Source organism: Symphalangus syndactylus, chromosome 6 (genome assembly GCF_028878055.3).
Source record: "Symphalangus syndactylus isolate Jambi chromosome 6, NHGRI_mSymSyn1-v2.1_pri, whole genome shotgun sequence".
Taxonomy (NCBI): Eukaryota; Metazoa; Chordata; class Mammalia; order Primates; family Hylobatidae; genus Symphalangus; species Symphalangus syndactylus.
The window spans coordinates 97405533-97426145 of record NC_072428.2 but is presented as its reverse complement, the minus strand read 5'-3'; the positions used below and the strand labels follow the sequence as shown (position 1 = coordinate 97426145).

At 35.8% G+C, this 20613-nt stretch overlaps 1 protein-coding gene across 8 annotated transcripts in view; it reads left to right on the top strand.

Annotated features, from left to right (window-relative positions):
* The window catches only part of COG5 (component of oligomeric golgi complex 5), a 373684-nt gene that overhangs the window by 295359 nt on the left and 57712 nt on the right, over positions 1 to 20613 (top strand). For 6 of the 8 annotated variants that reach the window (XM_055283617.1, XM_055283616.1, XM_055283612.1 and 3 more), the window contains 2 exons: positions 16119 to 16229; positions 17704 to 17766. The exons of 1 other annotated variant lie outside the window; for it this stretch is intronic. In XM_055283617.1, coding sequence (XP_055139592.1) covers positions 16119 to 16229; positions 17704 to 17766 — 174 coding nt within the window. The remainder of the gene's footprint in view (positions 1 to 16118; positions 16230 to 17703; positions 17767 to 20613) is intronic. One more of the 8 variants, XM_055283611.1, reaches the window with a different exon arrangement.

The window sequence follows — 20613 nt, the reverse complement described above, 5'->3', positions numbered from 1 at the left end:
GGGCCTGATCTCATGGTGAAGACGGGGCACAGGAGAGAAAATACTCCCATAAGTCTCACTCACCAAAACAACCCCTCCACAGTGCAAAATTAAATAGCAAAGAATGTAGATACAAAGGGGGTGAAGAATTGGGACGAATTGTGTCATCTATCATAAAGCCAAATTGAGAGCATGCAACAATGATAAAAGAGAGCTTGTGAACTTTTTTAATTTTAATTTTTAATATTTAGAGACAGGGTATCGCTATGTTGCCAGACTGTTGTGCAGGGAGTATTCACAGGTGCGACCAACGTTCTCTAAAGCCCCAAACTCCTAGGCTCAAGCAATCCTCCTGCCTCAGCCTCTCAAGCAGCTGGAACTACAGGCAACTCCAACACACCTGGCTGAGCTTTTATTTTTATTCCCAAGGATGTACACTCCCTACTTGAATCCTAATGGTGTGTTTTTGTTAAATTTTATGTCATTTGACACCACCTTCACTGCCAAGGAAGAGAGAAATTCATTGCTATGGTAATTTACTTAATGATTTCAGTTAATGTTAATATTACTATAAAAATCATAAGCCTTTTTCCTATATGGCTTTTAAATTATATATGTTGACCTCTTGTCACATTTTCTAATCTTTATTGCCCTAAACCTCTTCTCATTACCACAGGCATATAATATTCAAACATTTTCCCTTTTCTATTTTTTTATCTTTCTCATTTAAAAATTTTTTTTCTTCATTCCAGAATATGAAGTTTTTTTAGTCTCTGAGTAAATGGAATCCTCCACACCCACCCTAGAAAATATTAGTATTAGAAGTTTGAAAAGAAATTGAGCAATTGAATCTTGAATTCAATTGAGCAATTGAATAACTTTTTACTTGCCATGTTATCACTTCAATACCGTCAAGAAGATTTTTGAAATTTGTTATTTAGTTTTTCCAGATGTTTTCATTGAGAGGATTGGTCAATTACATAGTCAATTTTTTACTGGGATTGGAAGTCCTAACACTATAGAGCTTTTATATCTGTTGAAGCATATTAGTGATCAAGTAGAGCTTTTAATCTTACCCTTTTCCAAGGTATGGACTATAATTTAATTCCTTCATGTGTGCTTAAAAATTAACACCATTTGAAATTATATTTCTGGGAGATAAAATTGTTAACACTTAGTCAAGGTTAGGCTGTGGTTTACTCAGAGCACCCTCCTTCCTAGCGTACACCCACATACAAATACATATCACATTAAAGATATAGCTGTAGTCATAATAAGATCTAAAGAAAACCTGCATTTACTGCCCAGGGCCACTATAGGTATCAACCTAGTGTGACAAAGAGCAAGGTTGCCTTGCAAATGGAACTAAGGCCAAAACATGCTCAGGAACTACATCTGCAGTATCCCAGTGTGACACCAGCTACCGGCATTAGATAGGGTTCTGAACTTGAGACCTGTAGTAATGGTATGAAGGGAGGCATGATTAATGGGGCAACTGTAACTACCCCTCCCCCAACACACGTATTAGGCACAAACCCAGAATGAGGGAGAAGACTTCCTTTTAAAAATTAGGATGCAAACTAAAACTCTGCATTTGAGTATAAGCAAGCTTGTTTGAATCTTAGAAGCTATGGATTGTCTTTGATTATCCTTTGCTATATAAGACATGTAGCACACTTTTGAGCAGCTTTTACTCAACTCACTAGTATTAAGTTGTGCTAGTTTAGAGTACTTTCTGAGACATATCTAAAAGCAAAATTGGTGACATGGAAAGATTCTCACTGTAACAGGAATTAAGAAAATCCTCTTTATCTCTTAGAAAATCTTAGCATATTCAATATCTTAGGGCAGGAATTGATAATCTAGCAATGGGAATGGTTTAGGGTATCTGTGGATCCTAGGAAATTATAAAACTTATAAAACATAATTCCATTTGCAAGTTTTATGAAAACAAAAATATTTCTCAAAATATTTTTGAAATTGTGAACCCCATATATCTGAGACAGGTCTCAGTTAATTTAGAAAGTTTATTTTGCCAAGGTTGAGGACTTGCAGAGACACAACCTCAGGAGGTCCTGATGACACCTGCCCAAGGTGGTCAGAGCACAGTTTGATTTTATACATTTTAGGGAGTCATGAGACATCAATCAACATATGTAAGATGAACATTGGTTCCATCCGGAAAGGTGGGACAACTCAAAGCGGGCAGGGGGCTTCCAGATCACAGGTAGATAAGCAATAAATCGTTGCATTCTTCTGAGTTTCTGAATAGCCTCTCCAAAGGAGACAATCAGATATACATTTATCTCAATGAGCAGAGGGGTGACTCTGAATAGAATGGGAGGCAGGTTTGTCATAAGCAGTTCCCAGCTTGACTCTTCCCTTTAGCTTAGTGATTTGGGGGCCCCAACATTTATTTTCCTTTCACAGAATTTTTCTGGGAGAATGCTCTAACAGATTTTAAAGAGGCCTGTGATTCTTCCTCCCCAAATAACTGATAGATACCTGGAAAATCCCCCAGGTATTTGGAAGTTAAACAGCAAACATTTAAATGAGCTACAGGCCAAAGAGGGATATTTTTAAAAAATATTTCAAACTCAATAAAAATGAAAATAGAACAAATGTATTGGCATTTGTAGGATGCAGCTAACTCAGCAAAATTCAAATCATTAAATACTTTTATTGGGGAGGAAAAAAGATCTCAATCAAGGATCTAATCTTTTACCTTAAGAAACTAAAAAGAGGGAAAAAAAAAGGGCAAATTAAACCCATAACACATAGTAAGAAGGAAATAATAAAGATGAGAGCAGAAAACATCAAATTAAAAACAAAAAACCAATAGAGAACATGATTAAAGCCAAAAGCATATTCTAGAATTATGATTCTTAGTAAAATCATTGTATACAAGGGATCGCTGAAAACCAACTATTTCTATCTACCAGCTACAAACAGAAAATAGAATTTACTTTATAAAAGGCTATTTACAGTGGCAGCAGAAAATACTGAATTCCAGAATTTGATATTTTCAAGTTCTAGGAATAATTTGACAAAATATGGGCACGATTTTACACTGAAAACTATAAGTTATATTGAGAGAAATTGAAGAAGAATTTTTTAAATGATGGTATATATACTATGCATGTATTGGATGACTCAGTATTGTAAGGGGGTTGATTCTTCTGAAAGTGATCTATAGATTTGATGTAATTCCAATAAAAATTCTAACTTTAAAAAAATTTGATCAATTGATTGTTAAATTTTTATGGAAATGCAGAAGTGTCAAGAATAACCAAGACACTTGTTTCAGGAGATGGAGTCTTGCTCTGTTGCCCCAGGCGAGATGCAATGTCGTGGTCCTTGCTCACTGCAGCCTGGAACTCCTGGGCTCAAGGGATCCTTCTGCCTCAGCCTCCCTAGTAGCTGAGATTTCAGGCATGAGTTACCACACCTGGCAATCAAGACAGTTTTTTTAAGAAGAGGAACAATGCAGAGCGATTTGCTCTACTAGATAAGAAGACTCGTAAAGTTATAGTAAAGGCCAGGTGTGGTGTCTCACGCCTGTAAATCCCAGCAAACTTTGGGAGGCGGAGGAGGGAGAATCACTTGAGAGCAGGAGTTAGAGAACAGCCTGGGTAATTGAGTGAGATCCCATCTCTACAAAAAAAAAAAAAAAGTTCTAGTTAAGATAATGAAGTATAAAGTATTAGCACAAATATAGAAAAATGGAAGATTGAAAGAGAAACAGTCCCACACGTATACAGTCACAGTATATTAAAATTCACAGTGAACAATTAATTTTACCAAACAGCCACTTTTCTCCAGTTTAAACATCAACTGCCTAAAATAACATTACCAAAACTAAATGTAGTATATATTTTGGAAGTTTGGAGAAAATGAAGGAGTAAAGGGGTGTGTGTGTGTGTGTGTATGTTTGTGTGTGTGTTTGTAACATCTTTCTTTTCTTGGGTCTAGATTTTTTATGTTCACTTTTGGTAATTCAAAACATATGTGAGGCTGGGTGACATGGCTCACGCCTGTAATCCCAGCACTGTGAGAGGCCAAGGCAGGTGGATCGCTTGAACCATGGAGTTCAAGACCAGCTTGGGCAACATGCGAAACCCCGTCTCTACTGAAATACCAAAATTAGGAGGATGTGATGGCACATATCTGATGTCCCACATACTTGGGAAGCTGAGGCAGGAAGGATCACTCGAGCCCAGAAGGTGGAGGCTGTAGCAAACCAAGATTGTGGCCACTGCACTCCAGCCAGAGTAATAGAAGGAGATCCTGTCTCAAAAAAAAAAAAAAAAAGCACATGTGAGTACTATCTTTGCTAAGAACCGGAGAGAGAACTTTTTGAAAAATTTTATGCCTATCAGTTCTGTTTCGATTTTTACCATATGCAAGATTTTACAAGAAGGAATAATTTGATTAGTATTCAGAGGGACTGATCATAACGAATGGGACTGAAGAGGCAAGTCCAAGTGCCCAAAAAGGCAATAGCAGCCTGGCAATTACTGAAGCATTGTGTGTTCTGGACTTTGGTTATACCGCCATAAAATGATACCTTCAACCCCAGATCCTCTTGCTTATCAGCCTGGACTCTTGAATACTGACAGACTTAAAACTGATTAAATGCTCTTGCTTTTCCGGAATTCCTTGTGACCCAGTCTGACATCCTTGAAACTATGTAACCTTAATCCCAGATCCTGCCAGCTCTAGCAGGCTATAGTAAGGGCTTTGGCCTTCACTCAGAATGAGAGGGAAGCTATTTAATGGTTGAATGCAGAAGGAGGAAATCTAATGCAAAAAGGAAGGATTAGAATGCAGGAAGTAATAGTAAGTAGCAAGCACAAAACATTGATAAACATGTAGGTAAATCTAATCTTTAATTGCATAAAATAAGAAATAATAGTGACTAATATGGAACATAGAAGTAAGATGGAACTAAAATACAAGTCCACATTAAGGTATAAAATGAGGAAAGGGTGATGGATTTTAAAGCGTTTTAAAATGCATGTCATTGTTCAGAAGGATTGTAAAGCCATAGATACATTCACTTAAGTTGAATATAATTTTTTTTTTTTTTGAGACAGAGTCTTGCTTTGTCGCCCAGGCTGGAGTGCAGTGGCACAATCTCGGCTCACTGCAAGCTCCACCTCCCGGGTTCACACCATTGTCCTGCCTCAGCCTCCCGAGTAGCTGGGACTACAGGCATCCGCCACCACACCCAGCTAATTTTTTGTATTTTTAGTAGAGATGGGGTATCACCAAGTTAGCCAGGATGGTCTCAATCTCGTGACCTCGTGATCCCCCTGCCTCGGCCTCCCAAAGTGCTGGGATTACAGGCGTGAGCCACCGCGCCCGGCCTAAATTGAATATAATATTAACAATTTAATTATGACTACTGAAAGAATAGAAATAGAATATATAACTTAGAATTAAGTTAATGGAAAAGGGTAAAAAAGGAAACTATCAGTTGAGTAAAAGGCTGAAGAATATACAGAAACAAAAGAAGCAAAAATTGAATCATGACAAATAAGAGAAAGTTTATAATAAGGTAGTAAAATAATTCCAACATGTACATCACTGATCACAATAAATATAAATATACTAAACTGGCCACTGCCACTTTTCAATTTGCATAGAATCAATGGCTGAATTCACCTTTGTGTGACATACCTAAAATACAAGGACAGATAAGGGATGAAAGTAAAGGAATGGAGAAAAAATATTTCAGGCAAATACTAATCAGAAGAATGCTGACATAACGATATTAACATTAGACAGAATAGACTTTAAGTCAAAAAGCATTATTAGGGATTGTGAAGGTCACATATTGAGAAAAGGAACAATTTACTAGGAAGGCAAAGAATTATGATACACCTTACAAGACAGCCTCAGACTAATAAAGCACAAGTGGATAGAATTATAGAGAGAAATGGACAAATCCACTATCAAAATGAGAGACTGTGGTGGGGAAGAGGGTCAGTCAAGCCACATTGGAATTACATCCTTTAAAACTACTTCTCTTGAGATGCTTTCTCAAACAGTTATAGCCATTTATGGCAAACACAATCATAGAATGACAAATAAAATAGTGACATGTTTTGCAAACTGAATTCCTGCTTTCAATCAGGTAATGAACCTTTTTTCCTGGTTTTACATTATAAACATTAATATTAAAACCAATATACAGAAAGAACCTAATTAACTTGGAGTTCATTAATACACTTTTTTATTATTAGGACTTTAGCTGAACTGAATATTATTGTTGGACTATATATAAAGAATTTCTTAGGCCAGGCGCAGTGGCTCACGCCTGTAATCCCTGCACTTTGGGAGGCCGAGGCAGGCGGATGACCTGAGTTGGGGAGTTCGAGACCAGCCTGACCAACATGGAGAAACCCTGTCTGTGCTAAAACTACAAAATTAGCCAGGCGTGGTGGTATATGCCTGTAATCTCAGCTACTAAGGAGGCTGAGGCAAGAGAATCGCTTGAACCTGGGAGGCAGAGGTTGCGTGAGCCGAGATCGTGCCATTGCACTTCAGCCTGGGCAACAAGAGTGAAACTCCGTCTCAAAAAAACAACAAAAAGAATTTCTTATTACGAAAAGTAATAATGCATGTAAGATTATAGATTTAATTACATTTTTTAAATTATTTCTTAAAAATAGGGGTGGGGATCTCACTATGTTGTTCAGGCTGGTCTCGAACTCCTGGCCTCAAGCAATCCTCCCACCTCAGCCTCCCAAAGTGCTGGGATTACAGGTGTAAGCCACCATGCCAGGCCCTTACCCCAATTGTTTTTTTTAAATTGTATTGATTAATTAGGCCTTAATACTAGGAAGCTGGGATTTTAGTTATTCTGTATCCCTCAAAGTAATAAACTGTCATTCTTTTTTGAAATTCTGTAGTTTGAAGTTTAGTTTGTACTATAATCAAATTACTGTAAATCAAAGAAGCCTTATTCTCTACATTTCATGTAGATATGAAGGATTGTTTAAGTTGTTAATAAATTACTTACAGTATTCATTACTGGAAAGTGGGAAAAGCTCAGCATACCTGAAAGTGAACAGTTCTTTCTTTTTCAAATAATTAAAAATATGCAGACTTATGACTCTAAATTTAATTAATAAGGCCAGTGTTTAGGTCATGGGTAGGTAGAAATTCTATCTGCTGTTCAAAAGCTTAAGACCCTTTCAGGAAAAAGAAAAGCTCTTAGAGAGGATAATAGATTTGATTAGATGATTTCATTCTTAGCAAATTGTGTTTGCATTTCTTATCCCCTGTATTGCCAGGTGGAGATTTTGACAGGAGCATGGGAAATCTAGAGAAGGTTAATGAGAAAGTTAGGTTGAGAAAGGGGCTTTGTGTAGTAGGAATTGGTGCTGTTTGAGCAACAGAGCTTTGAGTTACAAAGCTGTATTTTATTCCTGTGTGTTGTTCATGCTCATCTCTCATGCATAAACAAGACATGATTTTGTTTCTTACTTTTTGGTTATAAACTGTTCAAACTGGATCCCATCTCAAGCTATCATCTCTTTAATAACAGATTTGTGTGAAGATTTAGCCTGATGTTAAGATACAACATTACCATTGAATCTGTTCTATGGTTCAATTATACCTGTCTTTATTTTGTAAATAGCTATTTAAAAACCTCTTTTTAAAATTAAGTTGTCAAATATTTGATAAATTTAACAGTCCGGGATATAACTAAGAACCAAGAAGGCAATGAAATCCTTCTCCGAACTGCTAGAATTGATGTTACAGTGTCCATATACTAAAGCACACACACATAACTCATAGGAAGGTCTCCCGGCTTTAACATGGTTAGTCCTCTGGTTTCCCACTTCAAAGCAAGTTAGACCAAGATGAGGGAAGAATATCAAAAAAAGATCAAAAAAGAGAAAGTTTACACCTTAGGAATAAGGGAAGGACTCGTAAAATCACCAAAATTTAAAGAAGAATAGGAAACACCAAATATTAAAAGAGGTAGTAATCTAAGTTTGTTTAATGAATGAAGGGGAATGCAGCTATGTATACCCTACTAAGCTTGGATAAAGTCACTAAAAGCAGAGAAGAGATTTAACAGCATAAAAACATTGCTCAAACACTTGTGAACAGTTACAATGGTTAACCTAAGTAGAATTTGCCTTCTTCAGGTACATGTTCTGTGTATCTTATTTATGAAACCAGAAAAGTATGACATACGCTGTGAGAATATTTTCTTGAAAATATTTTCTGATAGTTTTAGCAGTCAAGAAAATTAGTTTCATTTATTGTCAAAATTTAGTTAGATTGATGTGCTGGGAAAGTGACAAATTGCTGTGTAAACCTACAGGTTTGTCCTTCACTATACATTTTCAAAAACATACCCTAACCCTGGATTCCACATAAAATATATTTTGTAATGTATTACAAACTCTCTCACACACGTGTGTGTGTGCGTGTGTGTGTGTGTGTGTGTGTGAGGGTGTGTGTGTGTGTATTATTATTATTTGGAGACAGGGTCTCTCTGTCACCCAGGCTGGAGTGCAGTGATATAGTCACAGCTCACTGCAGCCTTGACCTCCTGGGGTGCCTCAGCCTCCTGAGGACCTGGGACCATAGTCAAGAAACACTATGCCCAGCTAATTTTTTCATTTTTTGTAGAGACAAGGTCTCACTATGTTGCTCAGGTTGGTCTCAAACTCCTGAGCTCAAGCGATCCTCCCACTCCAGCCTCCTAAAGTGCTGGCATTACAGGCGTGAGCCACCATGCCCAGCCTATACAAACTACATTTGGCCTGAAGGATCTTTGATAATTTAATTGTGAGCACATACATATTTAAACATATAATTTTACATTTTTATAGGATAATTGACATGTTATAATAAACTAAGTGATATTTAATCATAACTCTTATATTCCTTAATCTGAACCAGGTAATCTATGATAAAAGCATTTGAAAAGTAAACATGAATAAAAATTAAGGCTGAGTGCAGTGGCTCACACCTGTAATCTTTGGAATATCCCAAAGGTGACTTCTTGAGCCCAAGAGTTTGAGATCAGTGAGGGCAAAAAGTGGACCCTGTCTCTACAGAAAATTAAAAAATTAGCTGGCCATGGTGGTATATGCCTGTGGTCCCAGCTACTTGGGAAGCTGAGATGGGAGGATCACTTGATTAGGAGGTCGAGGCTGCGGTGAATCATGATCATGCCAGTGCACTTTAGCCTGCGAGACAGAGGGAGACCCTGTCTCAAAAAATAAAAATTAATTATTTTTGTCTGTGTCACAGATCAGTAGATTAAAAAGTACCTTGGTGAGATTATCTTCCCCAAATCCTTCCTTTGGTCAAGTAAACAATAACCAAAGCAGTTTATCTTGTCATATTATCTTAAATCTTTCAGAGATGGAGATTGTATCCTTTTAATGTTTATAATTTATGAAATTATATTGTATAACAATTTCTAAGTATATTCTACAAGTAAACCTTTTAGATACTTTATGGAATTCCACAGTGCCTTTTGCTAGTATTTTACTAATCTTCCACTTTACGTAATGCTTCATACTGTTTCTTTACATTTTTGCTTTTTTTTTTCCAGTCTTTTTGTGAAAGCAAACTGCTGCATAGACATATCTGCTTTCTTTTTTTACAGTTAACAGTATAACTTTAGCTACTTTCATTGTTTGTTCCATCATGTGAATTGCCTAATAGACCCAACCATTCCCTTATTCTTAGACATGTAGGGTTTTCCGATTTCTCAGTTTTTTAAATATAATCTTTGTGTATAAACTTTTCTGTATTATTTTCTTATGATACATTTTCTGGGGTTCATTTTTGGTTTTTGTTGTTGTTTTGAGACAGGATCTGGCTCTGTCACTCAGGCTGGAGTGCAGTGGCGTGATCTTGACTCACAGCAATCTCCGCCTCCTGGGTTCACACCATCCTCACACCTTAGCCTCGCAAGTAGCTGGGACCTATAGGCGCGCACCACCACACCCAGCTAATTTTTGTATTTTTTGTAGAGATGGGATTTTGCCATGTTATACCCAGGCTGGTCTCAAACTCCTGGGCTCAAGCGATCCTCCTGCCTCAGCCTCCAAAGGGCTGGGATTACAGGTATGAGCCACCATGTCCCGCTCCATTGTCTGGATTTCTTTTACGATATATTTCTTACAATATTTTCTTACATATATAAGGGTATGGCAATTTTGAGGCTCTTGGAATATATTGCTCCTTAGTATCTCGTGACCTAGAGGATCATTGAACTGTATATCTAAAAAACTGATATGATGTAGATCAGGAATTGCTAATAGATTTTATGCCCTGGGTCAAGTCTTAGAGATTTGTAGTCACTACCTGGAGTGCAATGTTGAGAGACCATAACAGGGCCACAATTGATTGTTGATGTCTTCTATATGCATGGGAGTGGGCATAAATAGACCACTAGAAGTGTTTCCATAGTATCTGGAAAGTAACTTACTTACCCTTTTGTAATTTATAAGTAATCTATAATACATTATTTTGTTCTTTTTAGACATTTTTCGGAGTCATCAACTTTATAACTCCCCACAAATAATTTTTAGATTTTCTTAATAGAAACTTAAAGTTGTCATCCAACTCATCCTTTGAATTTTCAGTTTTATTTCTTTTAGTTTTAGTCCTCAAGCATGATGATTAGGGAGATTTTGGTCATTTCATCTGCAGATTAACAGTTATATAAAAACATTCTTCATGTTATTATAACTATGTAATTTATTGTTTCAGTTATCTAGTCTCATCAGTTGTTTCTCACACATTGAATTCACATGCTGTTCCTAATGAGCAGATGTACGGAATTAGAATTTCTGAAGAATATTTTGTTCAGATAATTAAATTTTTAAAAATAGTGTATCTTGTCATTTGCACATAATTATTTTAATTTTTATTTAAGGATTTGTTTAGCATTTGGATTCCCTCATGCCTTGTGTGTGTGTGCACGTGCGTGTGTTTGTGTGTGTGTTTTAAAAATAAACTCATGCAACTCTTTTTGTTTCTAACATCTTTCCAGATTGTATTGGAATAGTGTAACATGATTAACCAGTAGGTACATTTCTCCTATTTTACAATGTTGAATCTCTTATTGCTCCCAATTTTCTAGTTCCCTCATTCTCAGTGCTTTACAGCCAAAGCTGTATTTTTGCACCTTGGTACAATTTTATTCATCTCAAATAAGATAGGCTTTGAAAAAACAACCATATGTAATAAGCATCTTCTACTTTGAGACGCCTTGCTGAACATGTACATGAATTAGTGATGTCAATTTTAAGGAGCTTACAGGAAATGGCTTGAGATAGTAAAGGTTAAAGTGGCTGAAGATGGGTGGAAGATTATGAAGTAGTTGAGGTGCCTACTTTATACAAGATGCTTTGTTACCACAACCCAAATGGAGCAAAACCTACTCTGTAACTCCAGGCAGCTTCACTGGCATTTGGTTCTCATTCCTAAATGCTAATGTGTTCCTTTGGTCTCTAGCCAGTACTGAGATAGACTAGAGGTTGAGGGAAGGAACCAAGCAAAGGAAAAGTGAAAAGAAAATACGAATAAGACATAGAATTGTCTGGAGATAGAAATATGTGGTATTATCATTTTTAAGGCATTTTACAGTTTACATAGCATACTTTGGTATAAACTGTATTATTAGTTCCATGTTACAGATTAAGAAATTGAAGCTACAAGTCACTCAGCTGGCAAGTGGTAGGGACAGCAGACATTCTGGGAACAGGAGTTTTCTGATTGCTTCTATTTTTTCAGGGAAATATACAGCAAAGTCATCAACTGAGAGTAAGGAGGAGGGAAGGAGGTGTCAGAGATTAGAGAAATGAGGAGAAAGCGAGGAACAATCTCCTAGGGGCTTAGGAGCATGAATGGGATATTTAACAGTATTGACAGGCAACACCAAGAACTCACCTTAGTTTAGTGATCATGATTTAAAGTCCAACCAGTGAGAAGCTCATTCAGCTTCTCACACCCAGGCATTGACTTGGTTTCACCCAGGACTAGAATTTTCCTAAGTGACCATGAATATATGTATTCTTAATACCCTGCCCCGCTTGCTCTCTGAAAACTAATGAACTCTCCAAACCCCAGTTTAAGGCCAGTATCTCCACAGTTGCACTGGATCCCATTTCCTCTGAAGATACCGCTCACTGCTGAAAAGATATCACTCACTGCTGAAATTGATTTTAATGAATCACATAATCTAATCCAGAAAGGAAGGAAGTAAAGAAATGGGTATCAGGGACTCCTGTGAGATAGAATGAGAAGGTGGTGCATTTGGGAGGTCTCAAGGGGTTACTGAATTATTGGAATTAGAATCAAAGGGACGGCCGGTGCGGTGGCTCATGCCTGTAATCCCAGCATGTTGGGAGTCTGAGGCAGGTGGATCCCTTGAGGCCAGGAGTTCGAGACCAGCCTAGCTAACATGGCAAAACCCCATCTCTACTAAAAATACAAAAATTAGCCAGGCATGGTGACACATGACTGTAATCCCAGCTACCCAGGAGGCTGAGGCACAAGAATCACTTGAACCCAGTAGGTGAAGGTTGCAATGAGCCGAGAACATGCCACTGTCCTCCAGTTTGGGTGACAGAGAGAGAGCCTGTCTTAAAAAAAAAAAAAAAAATCAAAGAGAAGCATAAATATATATCTACCTACTATGTACTCACAGAAATTAAAATTAAAAATAAATAAAATCAAAGGGAAATATTTGAAATGGCAGCCTGAGAGTAGCGTACTTGAACTCATATTCGAGAGAGTTCAGTCATCGTAATGGCAAGATTATAGAGTGTGACCATGGAAGAAGATAAATGAGTTGGAGTGAACAGTAAGATTGTTGAAGGAGAAGAGGACAAGGAACTGAGAGTCCGTTGTATTGGAAGGATAATCTATTTGAATATTGATTTAATCAAGAAGTATTGCAGGGTCAACAGCAATGAGCAAACCTAGTGCCCAGATCTTTGTCTCTAATTCCATTTTCCACTAAAAGGAACCAGAACTCTTTGGAGACATGGCTGATTCCAGATTAAAGTATTTCATCAATGTAAATCTGTGAAGTTGATAGCAACTGTGGTTTTGTAAGAAAATATCCTTATTAGAAAATACACACATTGAAATATTTAGGGGTAAAGGGCCATAATGTGTGTATAACTCAGAAAAAAAATTATGCACATTCCTGTATGTGACAGAGAGAATACAAATGATAAAGCAAACAGGATAAAATGTAATGATCAGTAAATCCAGATAGAGAACATACAGTATTCCTTGTACTGTTTTTATTTTTGTAACTTCCTGTAAATTTGAGATTACAGTTGCATGGGTCCACTTATACACAGATTTTTTTCAACCAAAGGCAGATCAAAAATACCATATTCACGGGATATAAAACCTGTATATATAGAGAGCCAACTTTTCCTGTACGCAGGTTCCTCAGGGCCCACCATGGGACTTGAATATGCATGGATTTAGGTGGGGGGTGGGTGTTATGGTCCTGGAACCAATCCTCCTTGTATAATGAGGGGAGACTGTATTTCCTAAAAAAAAAAAAAACAAAACTATGACAAGAGTGGTGTTGGAGAGAGACACAAGGTCATCCACTTAGCTAGGTATTGGACTTGGACTGATTATATTCTGTGTGGTAAAATCAGGATAAGCAGCAGATTATTTACATCTCCAATCTTTTGGAAACTTACATTTTCACTTTGATATTTTTATTTTGTTCTTTGTTTTTGGCATGATGACGTTTCATTTTTAGTTCTTTTATATCAATAATGTTTTGTACCCAAAACTATAACTTTTTACCTAGCTTTATAGGTCTTTTGAACTTAAGTCATCTTCTCTTAACCTTCATTTTCACAAGGTTCTCAGAGCATCAGTCGATAACCTTGGAATCCTGGGATTCTTTCTATGCTTTCTTAAAAAACAATTTTATTAAGATATAATTCACATGTCATATAACTCACCCATTAAAGTGTACAAGCCAATGGTTTTCAGTATATTCACAGTCAATTTTAGAACATTTCGTCACCCTAATAAGCAACCTCATACCAGTTAGCAGTCACTTCTCATATACCCCACTGCCCCACTGCAATTTCCAATCGACTTTTGCCCATGTAGATTTGCCTAATCTGGATATTTCATATAAATGTAACCATTTAATATGTGGCTTTTGTGGTTGGTTTTTTCACGTAGAATAATGTTTTCAGAATTCAACTATGTTGTAGTATGTATCAGAACTTTATTCCTTTGTGTTGCTAAGTAATGTTCCATTGCATGGATATTCTACATTTTGTCAGTTGGTTGACATTTGGGTTGTTTCTATTTTCTTATTATTATGAATAAGTGCTGCTATGAATATTTGTGTACAGATTTTTGTGTAAATATATGTTTTTATTTCTCTTATATATATGTATATCACTAGGAGTTGAACTGCTGTGTCACATGGTCACTCTGTATCTACCTTTGAGGAAAGACCAGATTGTTTCCAAGCAGCTCCTCCAATTTTACATTCCCACCAGCAACGTATGAGGGTTCAGTTTTTCTACATCCTGGCCAGCATTTGTCATTACTTGTCTTCCTCATTATAGCACCCTAGTGGGTGTGACTTGGACCTGTCTATACTTTGAAACCCCCAAAATATGATCAGTCCTCAATAATAAAGGATCTCCACCCTTTTCTAGCAGCAAGCATATCTCCTCATTAAATACTGAACACACAAAACAAATTGAAATAAAATAACATAAAAATTCTTCCCCTTTCCCATTTCTTTGTTCTTCAAAATTGATTGGAGAGAATCTCAAGAGAAGTAAGAGAGACTGGATTTTTAAAATTGTAAATCTAGAGCTTGTAACTTTTAAATGGCCATTATAGTCAGATGTATGTTTAGCATTTGACTCCTCCTGCCCCGAGTCTCCCATACCCACTGATGCCACTCACCATGGCCACTTACACCTCCAGAGTGCCTTATTCAGGAGCCTCTCCCCTTCCTCACCTTGGCACAGAGCCCATCATTTGCTTTCTCTTGGGAGGTCAGAGCTTCTGTTAGTATTAGTTCACCACACTATTGATTAAGTTGCATTTTGTGGGCTCTTCTAAGTGCCTAAGTATTATCTTTTTAACATAGTTCTACAGAAAAATAAATATATTTTCATGCCACCACCTTAGAACACAGCTTGATTGCAATTGTGATTATCTTTGTCCATGAGGAAAGTCAAAATAAATTGGAGTTGTTTAACCTGGTTATGCTTTCTATGTCCTGATCAAGTTTAATTTATCTTTAAATAATAATTGTAATAAAGGATTGAGTTAAAATCTGATCAATATGAGAATGGTTGATAAATTTTTTTCTTAAATTTGAACCATGACAGTTAGGAGATTAACTCAATAAAGCATTCCATGTCCCTTTCCCTGAAACTCATGAATTTAGAAGTAAATTAAAGGTCAAGTGTAGAAAGTTTTTAATACCACTTCTATTGATCATCTATACACATTATAATTTTGGGCTTTTTTTAATCTATAAAAAATCATAGTAATACCCTCTTTGCACGATTCATTTCATTAGTGTATTAGGATGCCTGTCAAATATACATGAGATTTAGGTTTATTTTTATTTATTTCTCTCTCTAGCCATCCCCTTTCCCCCTCCTTCCCCTCTCTCTCTTCTCTCCTTTCCTCCTCCCTTTTTTTGCGGGCTTATTTCTGAGCATTTGAATAGAAAGAGCCCAACTGGCAGTTGCCAGAAGGTATTCCTTAGGATTACTATGTTATTATATCAAAATAATAATAGCACACATGGGACATTTGGGTCACACCTGCCTCAAGAGTCCATCAGCTGTGAAGTATTAATGGAGCTGTTCTTCCCGTGCAAGACCAATTGTGCTTCCACATCCATGGTGTTTTCCCTACACAGATTGCTGGCTTTACCTCAAGTCCAAAGCTTTAACTTGACCTGAATATTTCCAGTTAACATTCTCTTTGTCAGAAGGGCATGAACTTCTCCCCGGTTAAAGAAATGTGTGTGTGTGTGTGTGTGTGTGTGTGTGTGTGTGTGAGAGAGAGAGAGAGAGAGAGAGAGAATTATTTTGACACATTCTTTTGATATTGAATTCTTACAGCTCTCCACACAAGGAGATGCAAGTCAGGTGATTGGGCCTCTTACTGAAGGACAGAGAAGAAATGTGGCAGTAGTGAATTCATTGTATAAGTTGCACCAATCAGTAACAAAGGTAACTATTTTATTAAGTTTTTTTTACTTAATTTTAAATTCTTCATGCCTCAAATTTGGACAGTTTACAAATTGTTATTTAGTACTTTGGAAAAGAATACAATGAAAACGTGATGATTATAAAATAAACTAAGGAGTTAACTCTTTTAAACAGTCTTTTATTCTGGCCTTCATTGTTTGTATGACTTTTTGTTTGTACATTCAGTTTAAAACACATGAACTGTAGCTCCTCAAGTTAATTAAGTTTATTGAGCAAATTATTGGAGGACAAATCATACATATTTCATACTTATTGAAACATGTAATTTGATACAGTGTGGATGGTAGCAAATTATAGCAAAGCTAATGACAATAAGAATGCTGAAGCCCTCCAACATGTCAAAAATGTTCTATTAATATCTTTGCATTAAAAAGTCAGGGAGGAGCTGTATTAAAAACTGAATTTTTATAATAAAATCACTAATGACTGCTTACACATAGATAACGTGTATTCATTTTGCTATTTTTCTACTAGGCATTTAAAAGAAATGCCTGAACCTTGTTTGTCTCCATATATTATGTCTAAGGTGAACTGTATTGTTAATTACTAAAAAAGCAACACTTTCAAGTCCATCTGTGACTCTGGAGTAGCTTGTGCTTAATTATTCTCTATAGGTCATTTTTGAAATATTTTATAAATAGGAAGATAATAATTTAGAAGACCTGAAGAAAGCTAATGGTTAAATGATGTTCTTGAAAACTTGATTTATAGTATGAGCTTTAATATACTAGATTGTGTTTTAGAATAATTCTAGGTGACTATTACTCACTTATTTAAAGATTTTAACAAGTCCTTTTATCAATTGGGGTTTCTAAAAATGTGTATTTTACACACTAAACAAAATACATGTTAAAGAGTTATTAACAGGTAAATCTCAGAAGGGTAAAAATTATTAAAAAACACTAAATGATGTATTTTCCATTTTCTTTAATCATTACTCCAAAGCACCACAAGCAAGGAAAGATTGTGTTCTATCTAGCCTGCTTTAAATGTCTTTATTGATATTTTCAAAATTTTCATGATGTTTGTATTGATTTGTAAAAATTGAAATGCTGACATTTTTATTTTAAAGACTTGTTGGAAATCAGAGTCAGCCTAAAGACGTGAGTGAAAGAAATGTGTAAATATGGCTTTATTCTGACCTTTTCAAGTTAAAACTTTATAATTAAAACCTATGTAACACGAATAAAGGAAACCTAGCTCTTAGTATTTATTAATGTTATTTTAAGTATGTGTTTGCTTTATACACAAAATTATTTTTCAACCTATCTTAATAAATACAGATTTTTTAAATCATGTATAAGATATTACTATAAAGCAATGATAATATTGTATATGTACTTTGTGGAAACAGCTTTATTATGCTATGATCAAAATTAGTATTTACAGAAATAGACTTAAGCAAAACTATAACGGGATCAAAACCTTGTTCTAGGTTGTTTCCAGTCAGAGCTCATTCCCACTGGCAGCTGAGCAAACTATAATTTCAGCTCTAAAGGTAAAAGAATTTAATCTTTGACTCTATACATCAAAGTGGTTTTAGGATTATTTGTTTTGCTGAGTGGGCAGTGTCATGTCACATTTTATAATAATTCAGAATCCTCTATATATACAAAAGTAGCATGTTGATAATTATCCTAAAGAGAATAGACAACAAGTGTGTTTATGTTTTCTAGAATTTAAAAATAGACCCTTTTGGTGTCTACAGATTGTGTTCTACTTATGACAGTTGTGTACATGGAAGCAAAAGTCCTACCTGTATTTATCTAATGGCAGTACAACCCAGTATTATTCCAGTAAAGCAGTGGTTCTCCAGCAGAATCATTTTGTCCCCTAGGTGACATTTGACAGCATCTGGAGACATTCTGGATTGTCATGACAAGGTGGAGATGCTACTGGCATCTAGTGAGTAGAAGCCAAGGATTTTGCTGAACATCTTGCAATGCATAGGACAATACCCACCCCTCTCTCATAATAGAATTTCCCAGTCCAAAATGTCAGTAATGCCAAGGTTGAGAAACCCTACTTTAAACTGAGGCATAAAACCAGAATATATTCTTATTTTTTATATACAAACATAAGTATACCCCCTTTCTATTATTTAGGGAATTTCATAAAAAATAATGGTATGAGATTCAGAGCCATATGTAGTTGACAGTATCTCTTTTAAAAACAAGCATATTATCAACAGTACTAGAGAGGCACATTTTGAAATATTACTACAACCCTTCAAGTTATGTATTTGTATTCCCACTTTATATATCTTAGAAATAATATCTTGCTCAAAGTCATATCGCTGGTAAATGCAGACCTCATTAACTCTAAAGAGTTATGTCTGCTACACCTTGCCACCATCATTCCTTTATTTGCGAAATATTTATTTAGTACTTGGTGAGTAAGTAACTAAGGCCATAAAGCATAGACTCTGGAGCCAAACTACCTGTATATGAATCCTATCTGAGCTATTTAACCAGCTATATGACCTCAAACAAGTAAATAAGCTCTCTCTTGCCTTAGTTTCTGCATCTATAAAATGGTACAATAAACCTACACAAAAGTAATAAATTTCAACTATTAGATTGGATTTACATCTCTAAGGGAGAGTTTTAAAATTGAGATGAAAGTCTACAAGTAAACCCTATGGAGAGACACATATTTAGAGAAAAGAGGAAACAAGGAAAGAACAATCAGAAGAAGGAAGAAAATTAGGAGAATACTGTGTCACAAATCCTAAAGGGGAAGGGAGCTTCTAAAGTCAAATGCTTTAGAATTTACAGGGAATGAGGATTTAACAGGCACCAAAATGTAAGGACACTAAATTCATGTATGAATGGATTTGATTCATTGAGGGTAAGAGAAGGAGACAGTCTATTTTCCCCCAATGTATTAAAAGTATACTTGTATGTTTTCTCTATATCCCTTTTTCCCCCAATGTGCTTTAAAATATTTTTCCATAATAAAATAATTGTTTTTAGTAAGGTTGGCATACGTATTGATGATCATAAAATCAGATCAATACAACAAATCTTAAAGTCTTAACATTCTTGGTTCCAGACAGGGAATGGATACTCTTCTATAATTCCACATTTTTTTCTTCTAGCAGTAACTATCAAACATTTTTTGATAACTACCCAAAATAAGTATATTTTACTTTGTGCCCTCATACATAATACATAAGCATTTATAAATATTTACATACATATGTAATTGCATAAAGTGTACTTCTATACACATTTATAATTGATACAGAAGTTTCACAAAATAATACTTATCCTTATTTTGTGTACGCATTCTAATATTTTCTATGCTAGTCTATTACTTTTTAAAACATTACGATAGTGACCCACTGAATTGATTTTTTTGACGTCTAATGGTCAGACACAACCCATAGTTTCAGAAGGTCCATTCTCTGGATTAAGACAGAGCGCCTTCACTTTGATGATAAAAATCACTTGGAGAGTTAAAAATAGAAATTACTCATAGACTATTTCAGTATAGGGTAGTTTCTCTGAATCTTTATTTTTAACAGATAACAAAGATTATTCTTTTAATATATTAGCTGGAGTCAGTGCGGGGAAAATTGCCCTAATCTTGGGCTGCAGCCGTGACTCTGAGGTTTGCTTACCAGGACGAGTGCTGTGTGTAGCTGAGTCTGTACTTTGCTAAGGCATACCAATTTTGCCTTTATGAACTGGATAACAGAAGACTAGCAATAAGTACAAGGCCCTCCTGCAGTGGCCTCATCAGTTAGAGACTTCATTGCTCATATTAATACACTCAGTGAAAGTTTTAACTTTGCTATTTAAGTCTTACAAAAAACTGTTATGACTTATTAAGTAAAAGGTAAAAAAAAAAAAAACCCGACTTAGAATAAAAAGGAATGTTGAATTTCATAAAATTGTTGGAAATTTAATAAGTCACTTTGAATTCAAGGTAGAAAGTTATGATGTATAAATGCCTGCAGCCCAAACCAGAAATCTGCTTGATTTGATTTGATAGAGAAGATATTAAACATACTTTTTTTTTTATATATACTTTAGGTTTTAGGGTACATGTGCACAATGTGCAGGTTTGTTACATATGTGTCCATGTGCCATGTTGATTTCCTGCACCCATTAACTCGTCATTTAGCATTAGGTATATCTCCTAATGCTGTCCCTCCCCCCTCCCCCAACCCCACAACAGTCCCCGGAGTGTGATGTTCCCCTTCCTGTGTCCATGAGTTCTCATTGTTCAACTCCCACCTATGAGTGAGAACACGTTTAACTTACTGAAAAATATAGATATAGACATATAACAGTCCTTTCTTCTCTACCTTGAGATTTTATCCAAAATTAAATGTTAT